Source organism: Anser brachyrhynchus (genome assembly GCF_964034855.1).
Source record: "Anser brachyrhynchus genome assembly, chromosome: 4".
In the NCBI taxonomy this organism is placed as follows: domain Eukaryota; kingdom Metazoa; phylum Chordata; class Aves; order Anseriformes; family Anatidae; genus Anser; species Anser brachyrhynchus.
Window position 1 is genome coordinate 14,540,618 of NC_137698.1, and position 18,458 is coordinate 14,559,075.

Sequence of the window (18,458 nt, forward strand, 5' to 3'; positions counted from 1 at the left end):
GAGCAGGTGTACTCCCTGTTCTGCCACGCTGTGGTAAACTGGCTGGGCCGCCATAAGAAGGAGGAGGTGAGCGCTGCTGGGGCAGCAGCGGGGCTGTGCCTGGCTGGGGCTGCCCGTGCCCCCTGGGTGGGAGCAGAGGGGTGAGGGGAGGGAGCGGGCGGGCTGACGCCGTGCCCGGGGCTGGGGGCTCCCAGCTGGCAAGTGCTTGGGCCCCAGGGCCCTTTGGCAGGGGAATGCTTGCTGTCCTCTGGAGAGAGCCCTTCTGTGGGGCAGAAGGGAAAGGGAAAGCCCTCTCTGTGCAAAGGCAGGCATGTGCTGGGGGACGCCGAGTGCTAGACAGCCCTCAGAGCATCTCGTCTCTTCCCTCTGCAGGACAAGCAGGCCATCTTCGGAGCAGTGACTGCTATGATGGCTGTCGTCCTCCATGATGCGCAGCACCAGGACCGGGTGTGGAAGCAGGTCGTCTGGCTCCTGCAGCAGTACCAGGAGGTCCAAGATACTTCCCGGGTGACAGAGGTGAGGCGTTGCGCGGGGTCTGGTGCGGCTGTGGTGTGCGTGTGAGTGCCACGAGGTGTCGGGGAGCCCTCCGAGAAGGCAGGGGGGCAGCAGGGGAGCTGTGAGGCTTCCTGGGCTGCTCGGGCAGGAAGAGAACAACCCAGGTGAGCAGGAAGCCCTGGGCAGGAGCTCTGGGGTTCTCCCTGGGAGCTGGGGTTAGGGGTTCCCCATGCCACAGGCGTGCTGGGTTTCTTCCTTCCCACGTGGCTTCAGTGGCTTTAACCCACTCGTCCTCTCCCTTCTCTTGTAGAGCCTCCATTATTTCCTGAAGACCTTGGAGGAACTTCACGCTGTCGCCCCCAAGGACAAGCTCCGTGCCATCGCTGCTGCTGTGCACCACGAGGTAAAGGGAGCCCGTGCCTGTGCTGCTGGCCCAGGTCCTGCAGGCCGGATTGCCACAGAGGGGCAGGGCAGGGCAGGGCGTCCTTCCACCAGGACCTTCCTGGAGGTGCCTCGAGGCTGTGAGCACCCTGATCCTGGCTGTTTTGTGCAGGCCCGAGGGGCAGCTCAGTTCCTTCAGCACTTCCCTCTCAGCCACCTGGCAGGAGGACTCTGGAGTGCCGGGACCCAAAAGGCAGCCTCTGATCGCTGCTCTGCCTGCGATCTTTCTCTAAAATGGACCTTTCTCCCACAGCTTGGGGATGAGACCAGGCAGCACAGTGCAGGCCATAAAGAAGAACTGAGGCAGTGCATTGTGCTTCAAGGTAAGGGAGGGAATGGGACGATGCCTGTCGTGTTCTCCCAACTTCCTTGTGAACCTCAGCCATGGGGTTTTGCTGACTATTCATGCAAAATGTGGTTTCTTGCCCACAGCTCGAATCTACCCGGAGGAGACGGTCACGTTCCTGCTGTCCCAGCTGAGCAGCGAGAACCAGGGCTCCCGCGGGACAGCGCTGACTCTGCTGGGAGCTGTGGCCCGCTCTGACGGTCAGTACCACAGGCCAGGGCCGCCAGCCAGGGCTGGGGCAGTCAGTGGGCTGAAGCTATTTGCTGTCAGAGCTTTCAGGCCCTGTAATGCAGTAGTAGCGGCAGAAACAAAGTCCTTCTGGGACGCCAGTGCTTCCCCTGCAGTCAGAGCCCAGCCCTGCTGTGCTGTCCCGCTTGTCTGTGAAAAGCCTGGGAGCTTCGAGGGATCCCTTCTGCCATCTGAGCCCTGCCTGAACGCATACCTCTCTGTGTCTCTTGCAGAACCTGCAGTGAGAGAGAAGCTGCCCCTAATTGTAGAGGCCGTGCAGCCCTTGTTCACTGAGTCCGGCACCCAGGTGAGCTCATTTAGGAAGGAACAGCGAGACCAGTGGGGCAGAGAAAGCCCCCAGAGCGGGCAGGTTGTTGTGCTGTACAAAGCCTAGCCCCGACCCCTGGCAGCGAAGGCTTCTCCTGTGCACTCGTTGCCTCTCCACGGGCTGCGAGGGCTGCCCCCAGGCAAAGGTGGCTTCCCTTTGGCTGCTGGCGGGGCAGACCGTAACCACCCTGTCTCCTTGGCAGTTGAGGAGAGCGCTCCTGGGTTTCATCAAGGATCTGCTCAGCGTCAGCATCCCGAGCTGCTTGGCATGGGATGTGGTGGCGCACATCTTTGTCGAGTTCAGGCGGGCCTCGGACAGACTGGTAAGGACAGAGCGGGACACCCGCGGCTCGGTCCCGTGCCCAGGCTGTGCCGAGAGCTCCCTCAGTGGCACTCGCAGCATCGCCTGGGCCCCGCAGAACCTCGTGTGCCCGACAGCCCTGTGCAGCGCTCGCTGCTCCCAAGCTGCCCAGCACTTCCTTGGGGCTGGGACGTGGCCCCTGAGTGGGGCCTGGCTGTCCTCATCCTCCACAGAGCCTCCTGAGGTGGGAGCTGAGAGTAATGGGGGGTTTCCCAACGCTGTCTTGCAGGCGGTAGAAGACGTCCAAGAGGAAAGAGACCTTCAGGCCCAGTGCATAGGTATCCTGGAGTCTCTGGATCTCTCTGTGGAAGGGATGACCGAAGTAAGTGGTCCTGCTCCCTGCTGCTGCAGCCACTTTTCACCTTCAGGGTGTTTTTGCCAGCCCTCGCCTGCCCCCCCGGAGCTCGACCCTAATGGGCTCCAAGGGATGCGCAAGCCATCCTTTTCACCTCTGAGCCGAGATGGGAATGCTGATGTGCCAAACTTCCTCCTCCTCCTCTGCAGCTCTTGTGGCCACGGCTCCTGCAGTACGTGGTGCCGGCCCAGTACTGCGGCATGCTGGTCCCGCTGTTGCGTTGTCTCCAAGCCCTGATCGAGAGGCAGAAGCAAACGGAAGGGCAAGAGGACACCGAGAAGCCTGCTGACGTCCAGGAGCAAGGTGGGACCAGAAGGTGCCCCAGCAACCTGTGCCGGGCTCGGCCAGGGGCCTGCCTGGTGCATGCCTCCCTGCACCCTGGCAGCCCCCAGGCCAGCTCTGCAGCTGCATGGGTACTCTCAGCCCCGCGTCGGGGCGTCGAAGGTGCGAGGGGCTGGGTGCAGAGGTGCTCAGGGGCTCACCCTGCCTTTTTTCCTCCTTGCAGCCAAGAAGCCCACGCCACAGGCCCTACTGGTTCGGCTGTTGGTGAGTAGCGGGGCCCCGGGGCAAGAGCTTTTCTGGCCAGGGGCAGGGGGAGATGCTGGGGCAGGGATGCTTTTGCTGGCAGCCCCGAGGAGGAGGCAGCGCGTCCCAGCGTGCCCAAGCCCACGAGCTGGGGATCCCGCTCCCTCCCTGGGGCTGGAAGCACGTGGGGGGAGGCGCCGAGGCAGAGTCGAGCTCCCTCGTGGGAGAAGCCGCGTCCCTGGTGGAAGGAGTGACCCCGTCTCTCTCTGTCCTCGTCTAGGTGGTGGCGGCTTGTGATCAGTGCAGAGAATGCGCGGTTGCTGCCCTACAGCTGCTGCAGGCCCTGCAGAGCAGGATCCACAGCTCCCTGAGGGGACTGTGGCCGATCTCCATCCCCTGCATGCTGCAGTACCTTGAAGGTAAGGTGCCAGTGTGGAGGGCTGGGCTCAGGAGAGCTGGAGGGGGCAGGAAAACAGCCTCCCAGCATGGCGTAGGGGAACCGCTGCCGTCCCCCTTCCAGGCAGCCAGCGTGGAGGCTGGGGGCAGCGATCTGCTGGGATCAGCTCGTCCCAGGGGTGGACGGGGCCATCGATGTCCCCGTGGAGGGCAGGTCTGGGCAGTGTCCCCCTGCCCCTGCTGGGGCGGTGCTTGGGACAGGGGTGGGACCAGCGCCCCTGGCTCTGGAAGGCCGAGTGCCTGGGGCAGGTCTGCAGCAGCCGTTCTGGGCAGCTCGGTCCCACGCTGGGCAGCGCAGTAGCCTGGGAGGAGGCCCTAAATGGGCTGCAAGTGTTGGGTCTGTCAGGAGAAAATGTGTGCGGCTGTGCACGCTGGGGCACGGTGCTCGAGTAGTGCGGGGATCACAGTCGGGCAGCGGCGATCGGCCCCAGTCAGTCTTTCCTTCCCCAGCTTGAGTCGGTGGCTCTGGCCAATGTCCCTGGGATCCAGCCGGGGTCTGCAGCCTGGCAAGAGCTTTGGTGCAGGCAATTTTAGGCCCTTTCAAGCCCGGGACTTCTGGGGTTTTTGGCTCCCAGGGAAGGAGAGCACTGAACTCTTTCTTCTCCGGTGCTGGCTTAAGTGACAGCGAGGCATTTTGCTTCCTCTTGCTTTCCAGAAAAAACAGAGGGCTTCCTGGACTCTGAAGAGTGGCAGTGCTATCTGCTTAAGGTACAGCATCCCTGGGGGTGAGGCTGTGGGCAGTTGTGCCCCGACAGCTCCTGGGGCACGTGAACGTGAAAGGCCCGGGCAAAGGGCGAGACAACATTTGCCTCCTGTCGTGTTCCCCCCCAGTTCCTGACGGAGTCGGTGGAGGAGATGCTGGTGGACCAGCCATGGGTCGTGTGCCTGAGCCGGGAGCTGAGCCAGCAGCTGAGCAACCCCTCCAGCAGCGCCGAGGACAAGGTTTGCGCCCTGCCTGCGCCCTCCTGGCAGCACAGCCCCGGGGCACCCAGCTCCGGGGCTGGGGCTGAAGGAGCGCGTTCCCCGTGCGGGCTGTCGTCACCGCTCCCCCTGCCCTCGCCCCAAAGATGCTTCCCTCCGTGCTGCCCAGGGTCGGCTACAGCCGGGCGCCGCGGCTGCTCCCTGGGCTGTTGGGGCCTGTCGCGGCCAGGCCCTGTCCTGACAAGTCGCGCCGTTACCACGTCTCGGTCTCGGTCTCTTCTCTTTCAGAACTTCCTGTACCAGGCTCTCGGCACGGTGCTGGCCTCTTGTCGGCAGCTCACCCACGTCCAAGGGCAGCTGCTGAAATACTTAAAAGAAACAGATGCCACCAGCCCATGTGACAGACAGGTGAGGTTTCCTCTCCTGCCCCTGCTCTGCCCGGTGTCCCCTCGTCCCAGCCCTGCTCCGGACCTTTTTCATTTCCTTGTAGCTGCTGTTTCCCTCAGGCAATGTCCTGCCTTGCCGTCGTAGCTGGCCAGGACTGGCCAGCGTGTGCCACAGCTCACTCCCATTTCTCCATCACTGCAGGGAATAGCTTCAGTGGTCTCCTATGCTGCTGAGCGCCACTTCTACCTGGCCCTGGATGCAATGCGCAAGTTCACCCAGTGGCTCATCGCATTCGACAGACGTCGAAAGGTAATGGGTGCAGGGTTTTAGTGTTCGGCCTTCTCTTGCCCTGTTCTCACTTCCTGAGCAGTGGCGGCCGAGTCGTGGCAGCCACATTGCATTTACCCCTCCCGTAAGAGCTACCTAAGACGCACTGCCCCCTCCAGAAAGCTGAGGGCCAGGAGCTGGAGCCCTGTGAGCTCTTGCTGGCTCTGCCCCTCACCTGGGGGCCATGGGCAAGCCTTTCATGGCCAGTACGCCCCTGCCGGGCACAGGCTGCTCACCTCAGGGCAGGAATGGGACAAACTCCTTCGGATGGTTTTCCACGGCCCTGCACAGCTGAGCCACACAGCCCCTTACAGCCCCGCTCCCCAGCCCCACAAATTCGTCGAGTCCTGGGGCACAGCAGGGCCAGCGGACTGACATCTCGGGGCATCTTACTCAACACAGGCGCAGAAGGGACACCAGAGAGCTCAGGCCGCTTGGGCTGCAGCCATGCTTACCTATGGCAAGGTTGCACTGCACGCGCCCAAGTCAGAACTGCTGGCCTGCGTGGAGGAAGACATCCTGGCCAACATCCTGGAGCTCTTCCATGCCTGCAGAAAGGTAGGAGCGTGGGGCACAGAGGGGCAGGGAGGGCTGGGGGCCCCCACGTGCCGAGGTGGACGGTCTCTTTCTGAACGTCCCCTGAGTGGTTTGTCCTGAATGTCCAGGACCAACCCCAGCCCCTAAGAACCCCTCGCCCGTGTTCCTCTCCCAGCTCTTCAAGCAGTTCAACTGGTGTTTTTCTCTCTCGGGTCTCAGGAACTGCAGCACAAGCTCGCCCTGCTGAACGGCATCAAGGAGGTCACCTGTGCCATCCAGGCTGCGGACACCAAGCACAGCTTCAGGCTCTGCAAGAAGCCGGAGGTGCTAGAGATCCTGCTGGTGAGTGCCTGGAGCCGGGGCTGCCCGCAGGGGAGGTGCGATGGTCTCCCCCGGCCACCCACCAGCTCCTGAGCTCCCGAAGCCTTGTCCCCAGCTTCTGGGCCCTGGGGAGCTGGCACTCGGTGGCTGGGGAGCACGGTGGCTCTGTGGTGGCCGTGGGGATGAAGGGGCTGGTGCGGGCGCAGGCCTGTCAGCAGAGCCGGCTCCTGGGGCGGGTGGGCAGGCTCTCCGTGCCACTGCCCGCCCTGAGTGCGTCTCTCTGGGACTTGCAGGACTTGATGGAGGAGGATGCCTGCGACACCCCTGTGTCCCAAGTGCATCTCAAGATGCTTCAGCTCCTGGAGCAGCTGAGGTGAGGTCTGTGCCCCAGGCTGTGGGGGCTCGCTGTGCGTCCCAGCCCAGCCGGCTGGTGCAGCCCCAGTGGTCTCGAGTACGGGGCAGGGAGCTGTGCGGCTCTGGGCCGGGACGGCGTGCCCCGTCCTGGGTGACTTCCGAAGGCCGGGGGGCTGTTGGGGCTGGGGGGCCGCATCCACAGAGACGGGGCTGGGCTGTCATGGTCAGCGAGCCATGAGCGCTGTGCCGGCAGAAAGGCCCTGGCTCTCCAGGGGACGGGAAGGGCAAGGAACGGGCACCTGGGGGGGGTCTCCTTGCCCCTGGGGGTGAGTGCTTGGCCGCTGCCAGGGAGCTGCCAGGAACTGCCGGAGCTGGAGCTCACCAGCACGGGCTGGGGGGGCCGGGTCTGGGGCTCAAACCCAGTCGGCGTTTGGGCCACTCTGGAGATTGCTGGTAAACCCCCTCACTGTTCTCTCCTTCTTTTCTCCATCCAGCACGCTGAAGCCTTGCATGGACTGGGAGAACAGGTGCTCCCAGGTGGCTGTGTGCTGCTGGAGAGTCCTGTCGTGCCCTCCTGAGGAGACAGAGCTGCAGGTACCTGCCAGCCCTTCCCTGCACACCTCAGCGCTCCCTGTGCCCTGGCAGCTGCCGCGGTGCTCAGCCTCACTCCTCCTTTCCCGTTTTCAGTCTCTGCAGGCATCGTGTGAGGAAGCTCTGGGCCAGCTTGTGTCAGCCCTTCTCAAAGCAGAAGGGACCTCCAGCGCCTTCGCGGACGTGGTCTCCGTGAGTATCCATGAGGCAGTGGGGCAGAGTTGGGGCCTTAGGGGATGCCCAGAGGAGGATCCGTTCCCTGCCGCAGTGCCAGGGCAGGCAAAGGAACGGGCCCTGCGGGAGGCAAAGCCAAGAGCCAGGCTCCCAAGTGCCAGGCTGGCACAGGGAGATGCCGGTGGGGAAACGGCTCCTGGGTGAGGGCAGGGGTGCGTGGAGCGAGCGGGGCAGGGGGGTGGCAGTGCCGGTGCTCGGCGGGGCTGGGGCCACGCGGAGCCGCAGGGCAGGCCCTGCGGGAAGGGGCCAGAAGAGGAGGGAGGCAGAGAGGGGTGCTGGGGAGAGAAGGACACCCGTCACGAGACGCATGTGCTCCACCCCAGATCTTGCTGCGCCACCTCACGTCAACGAAAGCATGGGAGCGAGAGAGGGCCCTGCAGGTCTGCGCCCAGCTGCTGGGCACTTACGAAGAGCTCTTCAAGTGTTCGGTGAGTAGGGAGCCCCGCGTGCCCCGTCCCCTCTCCCTGCTGGCCACGGCCCCGACGCCTGGCCATGGCCTGGGGAGGCGAGCAGGCACTGGGCTGCCTGCGAGCTTCCTCCTGCCTCTCGCCCCCGCAGAGGGAACGCACCTGCTCGCAGTTCGGCTCCTTGGTCGGCGTGCTGGGGCCTCTGCTGAGCGACTCCCAGGCCACGTCCCGGCAGAGGGCAGGGGCCTGCCTCAGCTGCCTCCTCCGGATCCAAGGTGAGGAAAGCGGGTTCTTCCTGGCCCCCATCAGCCCCATCTTCTCTTCCTTCCTTGCCCAGCGAGGGCTTTTGTTTACGTCCCTTCCCAGCCAGTCAAGAAACACTGTCGCGACGAATGAGGGGAGTGGACGGGGCGCTCTGTGGCCCTGCACAATCACCGTTCCCACTAAGAAATCGGTTGGAAGCGAGCTCCTGCCCCCTCCTCAGTGAGCAGCGTCTGCGCTGAGGAATTTGCGGGGAGGTTTGCTCCCTCCCGGAGACGCTGGTGCCCGGTGCAGGACCTGGGGACGCAGCAGCTGGGAGCAGAGGCCTGCGGCTGCTGGGACCCCACAGCCCCAAAACAGCTCCAGGGGAAGGAGGGCTCTGTGCGGCCCGGGATGTGTCAGCCACGGAGCCGGGCTGGTGGCATCCTGCCACGGGAGGGTTGGGAGGGCCCTGGCCTTTGCTCCCCAGCCTCCTCTATCCATGTCTGGCGCCAGAGATTCAGTTCCCCTAACCAGGACTCCCTTCTCTCACAGCATGTGGCATGACGAAGACCAGGAGAGCGGTGCTCCAAGTGCCTGACTGCAAGGAGCTGTGTGAGAGGCTGAAGAGCACGGAGGACGGGTCTCTGTGTGAGGACCCTGCCAAAATAGCGAAGGTAACTGGCTCCAGAGAGTGAGGTGGGGGCCCCAGTGCATTTGTCAGGAGGTGCGTTTCGCACGCAGGGAAACAAGACGAGAGGAGATGGTTCTAAACCCCTCCGCTGCAGGAAGTACAAAAAAGCAGCGTATGCACAGAGGAGTGTGCCCTGAGTGCCCTCTCAGTGACCAGCGAGCTGCTGAGCTCAGAGGCCCCTGGAGTTTCCTTTCTGTTCTAAAGAGCCGGAGCAGAGCTGTGACAGTGTCTCTCCTGTCTCTCCAGGGGGTTTGCCAGTACTTCCCCCAGGGACAGGCCAGGAGCTTCATGGACGCCATCATGAAGACCTTCGAATGCGCTAACGAGGAGCGTGCACAGGCAGCTGGCGACTGGATGATCGTATTCCTGGAAGCGTGCGGAAAGGAAATACGTCCAGAGGTAAGGGAGACCCTTGTTCCCCTCGGCCTTGACTTCTCTCTGTTGGCTGTTGTGCTGCACCTCGTGTGGGCTGAAGAAATGCAGCCCGAGCGCGGAGCTGAGGGGACCGCTGCTGCCTGACACGTTCTGCTCTGTGCGGTCCTCTGACGAGGACTCAGGCACTGCACTCTCAAGTCTCCCGTCGGCGCAGGTCCTTGCCCCGGGCGAGGCAGTTACCGCTGGGACACACCAACCTTCCCGTTCCTCCCCACTGCCTGCAAGGTGTCAGAGCCTGCTGGGTTGCGATCTCCCATCGCTGCAGCCGTGCGCCGGCGATTATCCAGGCTGTTGGGCATAAAACGTGCCCAGGCCTTCGGTGTGCTCAAATCGCTCAGCTGCTGCCACCGCCGGCCCCAGGCACACGCAGCGACGGAGGGGGGTGTGCGCGTGTGCACGTTGGTGTGCGTCAGCGCCGAGAGCACACGCGCCCCCAGCCGTGAGGCAGGGCTCAGGGACGAGGGCTTGTCAGCGTGCCAAGGCGGCAGGCGTTGCTCAGGCGCCGAGTGACCGTGCTGGGGTCCTGCACAGGCAAAGGATACGCTGAGGTGTGCCATCTCGCCCCTTGCCTTGCAGGTGCCTGAAGTCGTGAACATCCTGTGGAAGGCCATGTACACCATGCAGCAGGGCACCCTCAGGGACCTGCTCTTCCAGGCAGCCCGTCTCCTGGCTGGCTTCCACCTTCAGCCTGTGGTGGACAGCCTCCTCCAGACAGAACTGCCCTCAGAGAGGTATGTGCGCTCCCCCCTTGCCCCGCTGTGGCCAAACAGCAACCCCAGGCTTGCCTGCGGTAGGCAGATCCAGGGAAGCAGCAGGTCCCATTCCTCCCCCAGAAGCCTGGGCTCTGCGAGATCGTGCGCTCGTGCCTCTGGGGAAGCAGGCATCGTATGCCCGCTGCTGGCGAGGAGAGCGTTTGGCCTCTGGGGAGGGCACCAGGGCTGCCAGAGGACGGGGCTCACGGGTGAACGTCTGGTTGCTTGCAGAGACATGGTGCAGCTCTGGAGGAGCCTGGGCAGCAGCGACCTCGGGCCTCAGGTCCTGAGGCACTTAGCAGAGAGGCTGGACAAGGCACCTAAAAGCAGACCTTTGTGCAACGATGCTGATCAAGAGCTGCATCGTCTCAAGGTATGTTCATCGGCAGAAGCATTTCTGCAGCTTCCCACCTGCTTTCTAACTTAGCTCATCAGGGTGAGGGAGTTGGGGGTCATCCGAGGCTGTCCCAGGTGTGAGACCTGCCGGCAGGAAGAGTCCCCCAGGGGGACAGGGGCACCAGCGGGCTGGTGGGAAAGGCGGTGTTTAACAGGTTCTTGTGGGTCACATTTCCCTGCAGCTCCTCTGTGCGATCTCTGAGGTGGTGTCTGCTCTGCTGACCGCGGAGGCAGTCCGGGACCTGCTTCCTCACCTCCTTCCAGTCCTCCTGCAGTGGGTCAGCAACGAACTGGGGGTAGAGTTGCTGTTTCCCCCTCTGAGTCCTCCAAGAGGACTCCTCCTCTTCAAGGACATGGGACAAGAGGAGCAGTTGTGCGGGTAAGGAGCAGCAGGGGCAGGGAACGGGGGGCTTCAGTTCCCCAGCCAGGCACGTTTGTTTGTGGTGCTGAGGGAGCCAAAGGGCTGCCCTGTTTCCCAAGCCTGCCCTGTTTCCCAGGTGTGGAAACGGGTCGCCGGGGCTCGTTTGACTTCTGTCCTCTGCTGGAGAAGGATCTGTTCCCAGACGGGACGGGACCGACGGCTGCTCTCGGCCTGTCTCCTCTGCGTCCCCGATTACAGCGTGTCCTTCCTCTCCCTGGACCAATCCAGGAGAGACCGGGCGTCAAACCCTGCGCAGGGCTGGCAGCTCTCGGGACAGGGGAGACCCCAGGCGTGAGGCAGCTCGGGGCGCTGGGACCGGGGCGTTTCGGCAGAGCCAAGACAAAACTTCCCCTCCGGTGCCACGATGTGAGATTTCTGTGGGTTTTCTTTCGCCAGACTCTACTGTGATGCTCTGGAGCAAGTGCTGAGAAGATGCCTGGACGAGAGGTGGCAGCAGGTGCTTTGCAGGCATGGAGTGTGGCCATCCCTGGACATGCCTCAGTGGCACTGCAACAGCGTGCAGCTGCTGACCAGGTGAGAGCCCAGCGGGTGGCTGTGCCCCGGGAAGCAGCCGCAGGACCCTTCCCGTGTGCCTGGGGAGCTCTCCTGGGAGGCAGGGCAGCGCCTGCGTCGCAGCAGGGGACGTTTCAGGCCGCGGCCCATGGCCTTCCCACCTGACCACGTCGCCTGCTTGTGCTCTGTGTGCAGTGTGCTGCTCCGTGCCCGGCTCGTCTCGCGTGCGCTCATACAGACCTTCCTGCCGTGGCTGCACTCCCCCTTGCCAAACCTGCAGGTCACGGCGCTGGCTTTCTTCGCTGAGGTGAGGCGGCGCGTGGGGCGGGGCAGGCTCAGAGGGCTTTTCGGAAGAAACTGCTGCTTGGGGTGTCTCTTTATGGAAGAGACCAGCCGAGGTCCCATGCCAGCACTAACAGACCTTTGGCTGTCTTGTAGCTGATGAAGGACCCGCCAGCTGAGGGGAAGGATCTCCTGAAGCCCCTGGTACGGCTCTTCCTGGAGAAGCTGCAGCATCCGAGCTGTGCTGTGCAGCACATGGCAGCGAGAGGCCTGGGCAGTGCTGTCAGTGGCTTGCCCAAGAAGGTGAGGCGCACTTTCCTCTGCTCTGGCTGCAGCCCCCCAGCAGAGAGCCGGGCAGAGGCTGAGTGAGAGCCAAGCAGAGCCGCGGGGCAGTTCGGGAGCCTGGGGCAGAGCAGCACGGGCAGATGGGGGCTTCCCAACGGCCAGGCTGCTCTCCAAGCTCAGCACGGTGGCAGCGGGGAACCGTGCGAGTGCCGTTCGTCACGGGGTTGTGCCGCAGCCGCACCCCCTTGCCGAACAGACGTGGGGAGAAAGGGTGGGCATTGCAGGCAGGAGCCGCGAGCAGCTTGTGCGCATCTTTGGCGTTGCAGGTTCAAAAGCACAAGAGGAGCATCGTGGCAGCACTGGAGCGTGAAATGAGGAACGTGGACCATCCAGAGGTGGCTGCGGAGAGCATGTTGGCCCTGGCAGAAATACTTGCAAAGCAGACGGCGAAGGGCTTGGGCGGGGCCTTCAGACGCATCGCCCGCTCCACCAGGAAGTTCCTTGATGCCGTGAGTGAACCTACTTTTCTCCCACTTGTCCGAGGGGCGTGGGGTGGGCAGGGGCCTGCCCGTGCTGCGTGGAGGTGCTCCTCCAGGCAACCAGCTGCCGTGGCCCCTCTCTCTCTCTCTCCTGCGGGTGGGACGCACCGAGCGCCCCGGCACTCAGGTGCCATTTCTTAGGGGTGGGACGAGGAAGGGACCTTCCACATGGCAGGGAAGGGGCCGGGATGAGGTGACCTCGTTCTGGAGCTGGTTTCCAAAGGGCCACTGCCAACAGCGCTGTGCTCGCTCGCCCTCAGTTGTCAGTCCCTGATGCTTCGTTGTTGCAGAGAGGCTGGGAGACGATGCATTCGTGACCCAGCTCACAGATGGCTTTCTGGGTTGCAGGAGCAAGAGGACCTTCGTTTTGCGGCCTTCAGTCTCTACACGGCCCTGGCTGCTGGCGCCAAGGACAATCTCACCACGTTCTTCAGCGGAGAAGTGGAGCAGATATTGGGAAGCCTCTTCCTGCACCTCCAGGACCCCAGCTGTGCAGTATCCAGCGTAAGAACCCCCTGAGCTTATTTGCCAACCCACAGAAAGGCTCCCTGAGGAGCTGCCTCCCTGGCAAGGGAGAAGGAACGACCGAGCACAATGCTCTTTTCCAGGTTTGCAGGACAGCCCTCTATGTCTGCGCTCCTTTCGTCGAGCCAAAGGGGCTGCAGGTAGTCGTCAAGAATGCCATCGGGCGCAGTGGAGCACAGCTGCAGAGCGAGGTCTGCTCTTACCTGGTGAGTGAGCCCTGTCCCGGGGCGACGCTGGGGCCACGGGGCCCGGCACCGAGCGGGGAGCATGGCGTGACGCGTCCGTCCGTCCCGCCGCATGCTCCCCGGGAGTCTGAGGGCTCGGCAGCGAGGCCTCTCCGGCCCAAGCAGAATTCACACCTCCCTGCTCTCCCCCAGGAGACACATGCTCCCGAGCTGCTGAAGACACTGAAGCGCCAGCAGAAGCCACCACTGGAGTAGCGGTCCACAGATGCCACTCTCCACGTCCTTGGTGAGAGCCGGGACGGAGCTCTCTGCTCCGCTCCCACCGGGGCGGCCCAGGGGCCGCCAAGCGCTGCCCCAGCCGCCTTCCCTACGGTGCCCAGGAGGGCACGGCCAGGGGCCGTATCTTGACACTGCCTCTTCTTCCCCACGCTACAGAAGCCAGCCCGGAGCACAAAGAAGGCAGCCCAAAGCATGCTGAAGACATCCCAGAGCATGCAGAAGATCTCTCGGGGCACACAGAAGACGTCCCCGAGCTTGCAGAGGCCTGAGCACCCACAGAATAAAAATCCAGAGAGCACAGCGGCTGTGGACTGGGTCCTTCCCAGGGTGGCATTGGTGGGAGCTGGGGCCAGGCAGCGCTGCCTGCAAACCTCTCAGCACTGGTGGGATGGGGAGGGTCAGGGCCAAAGCACCAGTGCTCCGATCCCCCCATCCATGTCCAAATGTAGTCCCAAAGCTGGGAAAAAACAAGAAAACCTTGAAGAAAATTGGGAGGCCTGCAGCTTATGTAGTCTTTTAGCTGAAGGAAAGAGACAGGTAGCCTTGAGCTAGCAGAAGCAAGGAAGATAAGGGATAAAAGGTTAAAAAGAAGAAGGAGAAAACCAGCTCCAGACTGGTTTTCCAACTATAGTTACCTTTTGCTCATTAAGGGTCATTAACATATTAAAAATCACGCCCATCAAAATGCTAATGTATGCTGATGTGGGATTTGGTGTCCTCCCCTCCACCACTGTTCCTTTGTAATGAGCACACTCAGTAGAGATAAGTTAGGTGAGCTATGACAGCCAATCAAAAGTAACCAAAGAGAGAGTTTTCACAAGTTTGCTGTGTATAAATTACGGTGATTCGAGTCAGAGGTGTGCTTGCTTTGAGAAAGATCGCCAAGCACCCGACTCTGCAGAGTTATATAATTAATTATTTAATTAAACGACCTTCATGTGGATTCTGACTCTGTGTGCTTGTTGGCGCGGGCACGAACCTACGGACTACACAAACACGGCCTGGGGCAGAAAGAAAGCAAAACGGGGGGGCTGCTGATGGCGGCTGGGATCACAGCTGGGGAAACTGGGCTGGGGCACGAAAACAGAGGTGAAATGTTGCACGTTGGGGCTCAACGCCAGTCTTTGTGCACTAGCTTTGGGGCCCTATGTGAAGATGGAGTCATCATCTGTCTTTGGGGGGCTCAAAATGAGCCGTGTTTGGCTGGTTTTCAGGCTCAGCAATGCAGGCAGTCCTGTGGTTTCCAGCCTTTATAGGAGGCTCGTTGGGCAGCTGTGGGCGGCTTGAAAAGGGAGACCACCTGCTGTGTTTTGTGGGCCCAGCCAGGCTCATCTGTCCAGCCTGGGGGCTCAGAAATGGAGAGTAAGCAGCACGTTTTGGGATCTCGGAATCGAGCCCAGTGCCAGTGTACTCAGGCTCAGAAACTGAACCCACCGGCTGCTTTGGGGCCAAGCCCTCAGCCAGGCCAGACTGTATTAGTTACTATGTATACAGTGCACAACTATAGGGCGTCTGGCATTAACATTTCAGTTAGAACAGCGATCGAGTTGCCCAGGCTTTTGGGACAAGCACCAGCTGTAATTACCTGCAGACAGGTAATTACACGCACAACACAGCCGGTCAGCGTTCACACAACATGTGAGCACAGCACGAAGATGAAGACCGACCGTCGTGACAGAGACGCATTTACAGCCCTGCCTACGCCCGGGCTGGCTCCAACGCGACTGGAGGGGGCCGGGAACCGGGAACAGGGGCCGGGAATTGGGGCCGGGAACCGTGAACAGGGGCTGGGAACCGGGAACAGGGGCCGGGAACCGGGAACAGGGGCCGGGAATTGGGGCCGGGAACCGGGAACAGGGGCTGGGAACCAGGAACAGGGGCCGGGAATTGGGGCCGGGAACCGGGAACAGGGGCCGGGAACCGGGCACAGGGGCCGGGCCTCGCCGCGCGGCTGCCGTTACCACAGCGCCGCCTGGCGGGCGTGAGGCAGCCCCTCAGCGCCCTTGCTGAGGAGACCGTTCCATGGCTGTTAGGTGGCCGTTACAGTCGTTATGTGGTCGTTAGGGCTGTTAGATGGCCGTTTCTGCCTCAGCTTTGCCATTCTTCACCAGAAGAAACGAGTCTGACACCCAAAGTTGAGGTTCCCCGTGGTCTGAGTGCTGCCAGCCCAGTGATAGATAGCACAGGTGGCTCAGCAGTTAGTTCCGTTGGCTTGTCAAAGCAAGCAAAATTTAATCACACAGTCACAGAATCATCTAGGTTGGAAGAGACCTCCAAGATCACCTAGTCCAACCTCTGACCTAACATGAACCAGTCCTCCACTAAACCATATCACTAAGCTCCACATCTAAACGTCTTTTAAAGACCTCCAGGGATGGTGACTCAACCACTTCCCTGGGCAGCCCATTCCAATGCCTACCAACCCTTTCAGTAAAGAAGTTTTTCCTACTATCCAACCCAAACCACCCCTGGCGCAACTTTAGCCCATTCCCCCTCGTCCTGTCACTGGGCATGTGGGAGAACAGAGCAATCCCCACCTCGCTACAGCCTCCTTTAAGGTATCTGTAGAGAGCGATAAGGTCGCCCTTGAGCCTCCTCTTCTCCAGGCTAAACAACTCCGGCTCCCTCAGCCGCTCCTCGTAAGACTTGTTCTCCACACCCCTCACCAGCTTCATTGCCCTTCTCTGGACACGCTCGAGCACCTCGATGTCCGTCTTGTAGTGAGGGGCCCAAACCTGAACACAGCACTCCAGGTGTGGCCTCACCAAGCCGAGTACAGGGGGACAATCACTTCCCTAGTCCTGCTGGCCGCGCCGTTTCTGATACAAGCCAGGATGCTGTTGGCCTTCTTGGCCACCTGAGCACACTGCTGGCTTATATCCAACCAACTATCAACCAATACTGCCAGGTCCTTCCCTGCCAGGCAGTTCCAGGCTCTCATCTCCCAGCCTGTAGCACTGCTTGGGGTTGTTGTGCCCCAAATGCAGGACCCAGCACTTGGCCTTGTTGAACTTCATACGGTTGGCCTCAGCCCATCGGTTCAGCCTATTCAGATCCTCCTGCAGAGCCTTCCTACCCTCGAGCAGATCAACACATGCACCCAACTTGGTGTCGCCTGCAAACTTACTGAGGGTGCACTCAATCCCCTCATCCAGATCATTGATAAAGATATTGAAGGGAACTGGCCCTAGTACTCAGCCCTGGGGGACTCCACTAGTGACTGGCGTCCAACTGGATTTAACTGCATTCAGCACGACTCTTTGGGTCCAGCAATCCAGCCAGTTTTTAACCCAACAAAGCGTACGCCAGTCCAAGCCATGAGCAGCCAGTTTCTTGAGGAGAATACTGTGGGAAATGGTGTCAAAAGCCTTACTGAAGTCAAGGTAGACCACTTCCACAGCCTTTCCCTCGTCCACTAAGCGCGTCACTTCTTCATAGAAGGAGATCAGGTTCGTCAAGCAGGACCTGCCTTTCATAAACCCATGCTGACTGGGCCTGATCGCCTCGTTGCCCTGCAAGTGCCGCGTGATAACACTCAAGATAATCTGCTCCATGAGCTTCCCTGGCACCGAAGTCAGACTGACAGGCCTATAGTTTCCCAGGTCCACCCTCCGGCCCCTCTTTTAAATAGGTATCACATTTGCTAGCCGCCAGTGGACTGGGACCTCCCCTGATAGCCAGGACTGCTGATAAGTGATGGAAAGCAGCTTGGTCAGAACTTCCACCACTTAGTTCTCTCAGCACCCTCGGGTGGATCCTCTCTGGCCCCGTTGACTTCCATACATCTAAGTGCTGTAGCAGGTCGCCAACCATTTCCTCGTGGATTATGAGGGCCACATTCTGCTCCCCATCCCCTTCCACCGGCTCAGGGGGCTGGGTACCCAAGAGAACAACTGGCCTTGCCGCTAAAGACTGAGGCAAAGAAGGCATTAAGCACCTCAGCCTTCTCCTCGTCTCTTGTCACTAGGTTTCCCCCCGCATCCAGTAGAGGATGGAGATTCTCCTTAGTCCTCCTTTTTGTGTTCATGTATTTATAAAAACAGTAGCCAGATTGAGATCCAGATGAGCTTTGGCCTTTCTAATTTTGCCCATGCACAGCCTCGCAACAGCCTTATCATCCTCCTGAGTGGCCCACCCTCTTTTCCAAAGGCCATAAACCCTCTTTTTCTTCCTGAGCTCTCTGTTCAGCTAGGCCGGTCTTCTTCCATGCTGGCTCGTCTTTGGGCACGTGGGGACGGTCTGCTCCTGAGCCTTTAAGATTTCCTTCTTGAAGAGTGCCCAGCCTTCCTGGACTCCTCTGCCCTTCAGGACTGCCTCCCAAGGGACTCTGCCAACCAGTGTCCTGAACAGCTCAAAGTCTGCCCTCCGACAGTCCAAGATAGCAGTTTTACTGATCCCACTCCTGACATCGCCAAGGATAGAGAACTCTACCGTTTCGTGGTCACTCTGCCCAAGACAGCTCCCAACCACCACATCTCCCACCAGTCCTTCTCTGTTTGTGAACAGAAGGTCTAGTGGTGCACCTCCCACCACCCCTGGTAATCTAGTGAAGCAAGTCCAGGAGATGCCAATTGCCTCCTTTTCTTATATATATATATATATATATATTTTTTTTTTTTTTCCCTCAGACACATCTGCAAACCAAGCCCATGGAGTCTCCAACAGCAGAAATTGCTTTTTTGTGCTTGTACTGCAGGGGGCCATCGATGTGCCCCGTGGAGGGCAGGTCTGGGCAGTGTCCCCCTGCCCCTGCTGGGACGGTGCTTGGGACAGGGGTGGGACCAGCGCCCCTGGCTCTGGAAGGCCGAGTGCCTGGGGCAGGTCTGCAGCAGCCGTTCTGGGCAGCTCGGTCCCACGCTGGGCAGCGCAGTAGCCTGGGAGGAGGCCCTAAATGGGCTGCAAGTGTTGGGTCTGTCAGGAGAAAATGTGTGCGGCTGTGCACGCTGGGGCACGGTGCTCGAGTAGTGCGGGGATCACAGTCGGGCAGCGGCGATCGGCCCCAGTCAGTCTTTCCTTCCCCGGCTTGAGTCGGTGGCTCTGGCCAATGTCCCTGGGATCCAGCCCGGGTCTGCAGCCTGGCAAGAGCTTTGGTGCAGGCAATTTTAGGCCCTTTCAAGCCCGGGACTTCTGGGGTTTTTGGCTCCCAGGGAAGGAGAGCACTGAACTCTTCTCCGGTGCTGGCTTAAGTGACAGCGAGGCATTTTGCTTCCTCTTGCTTTCCAGAAAAAACAGAGGGCTCCCTGGACTCTGAAGAGTGGCAGTGCTATCTGCTTAAGGTACAGCATCCCTGGGGGTGAGG

At 61.0% G+C, this 18,458-nt stretch overlaps 2 protein-coding genes across 7 annotated transcripts in view; both read left to right on the forward strand.

The window, feature by feature from the left end:
- Positions 1-4,019: 4,019 nt before the first annotated feature.
- The window catches only part of LOC308193893 (maestro heat-like repeat-containing protein family member 2B), a 31,096-nt gene continuing 16,657 nt past the window's right edge, over positions 4,020-18,458 (forward strand). The window contains exons 1-15 of one of the 5 annotated variants that reach the window (XM_080588995.1): positions 4,020-4,242; positions 4,366-4,476; positions 4,744-4,863; positions 5,044-5,151; positions 5,572-5,727; positions 5,926-6,048; positions 6,321-6,400; positions 6,876-6,975; positions 7,069-7,164; positions 7,530-7,634; positions 7,765-7,888; positions 7,980-8,096; positions 8,409-8,530; positions 8,794-8,946; positions 9,559-10,107. In XM_080588995.1, coding sequence (XP_080445121.1) covers positions 4,390-4,476; positions 4,744-4,863; positions 5,044-5,151; positions 5,572-5,727; positions 5,926-6,048; positions 6,321-6,400; positions 6,876-6,975; positions 7,069-7,164; positions 7,530-7,634; positions 7,765-7,888; positions 7,980-8,096; positions 8,409-8,530; positions 8,794-8,946; positions 9,559-10,107 — 2,040 coding nt within the window. In that variant the 5' untranslated portion in view covers positions 4,020-4,242; positions 4,366-4,389. Of the gene's footprint in view, positions 4,477-4,743; positions 4,864-5,043; positions 5,152-5,571; positions 5,728-5,925; positions 6,049-6,320; positions 6,401-6,875; positions 6,976-7,068; positions 7,165-7,529; positions 7,635-7,764; positions 7,889-7,979; positions 8,097-8,408; positions 8,531-8,793; positions 8,947-9,558; positions 10,108-18,458 lie in introns of all 5 variants that reach the window. The other 4 variants (XM_080588998.1, XM_080588994.1, XM_080588997.1 and 1 more) reach the window with 4 other exon arrangements.
- LOC308193894 (protein maestro-like) lies at positions 10,721-14,102 on the forward strand. 2 transcript variants are annotated; one of them, XM_080589000.1, is made up of 8 exons: positions 10,726-11,085; positions 11,260-11,371; positions 11,503-11,649; positions 11,958-12,140; positions 12,519-12,674; positions 12,779-12,901; positions 13,073-13,166; positions 13,316-14,102. In XM_080589000.1, exons 1-7 carry the CDS (start codon positions 11,045-11,047, stop codon positions 13,133-13,135), a joined length of 825 nt encoding a protein of 274 aa, XP_080445126.1. In that variant the 5' UTR covers positions 10,726-11,044; the 3' UTR covers positions 13,136-13,166; positions 13,316-14,102. The 2 variants fall into 2 exon arrangements, with proteins under 2 accessions (XP_080445125.1, XP_080445126.1); XM_080588999.1 differs by having other exon boundaries at positions 10,721-11,085; positions 12,779-13,166.

What these genes read in the sequence shown, in the direction of transcription:
- LOC308193894 (XM_080588999.1), top strand. Translation starts at nt 11,045, where the DNA reads ATGCCTCAGTGGCACTGCAACAGCGTGCAGCTGCTGACCAG. An exon ending in CCAGGAAGTTCCTTGATGCC is followed by an intron (nt 12,141 to 12,518) that starts GTGAGTGAACCT and finishes TCTGGGTTGCAG; the next exon opens with GAGCAAGAGGACCTTCGTTT. An exon ending in CCAGCTGTGCAGTATCCAGC is followed by an intron (nt 12,675 to 12,778) that starts GTAAGAACCCCC and finishes GCTCTTTTCCAG; the next exon opens with GTTTGCAGGACAGCCCTCTA.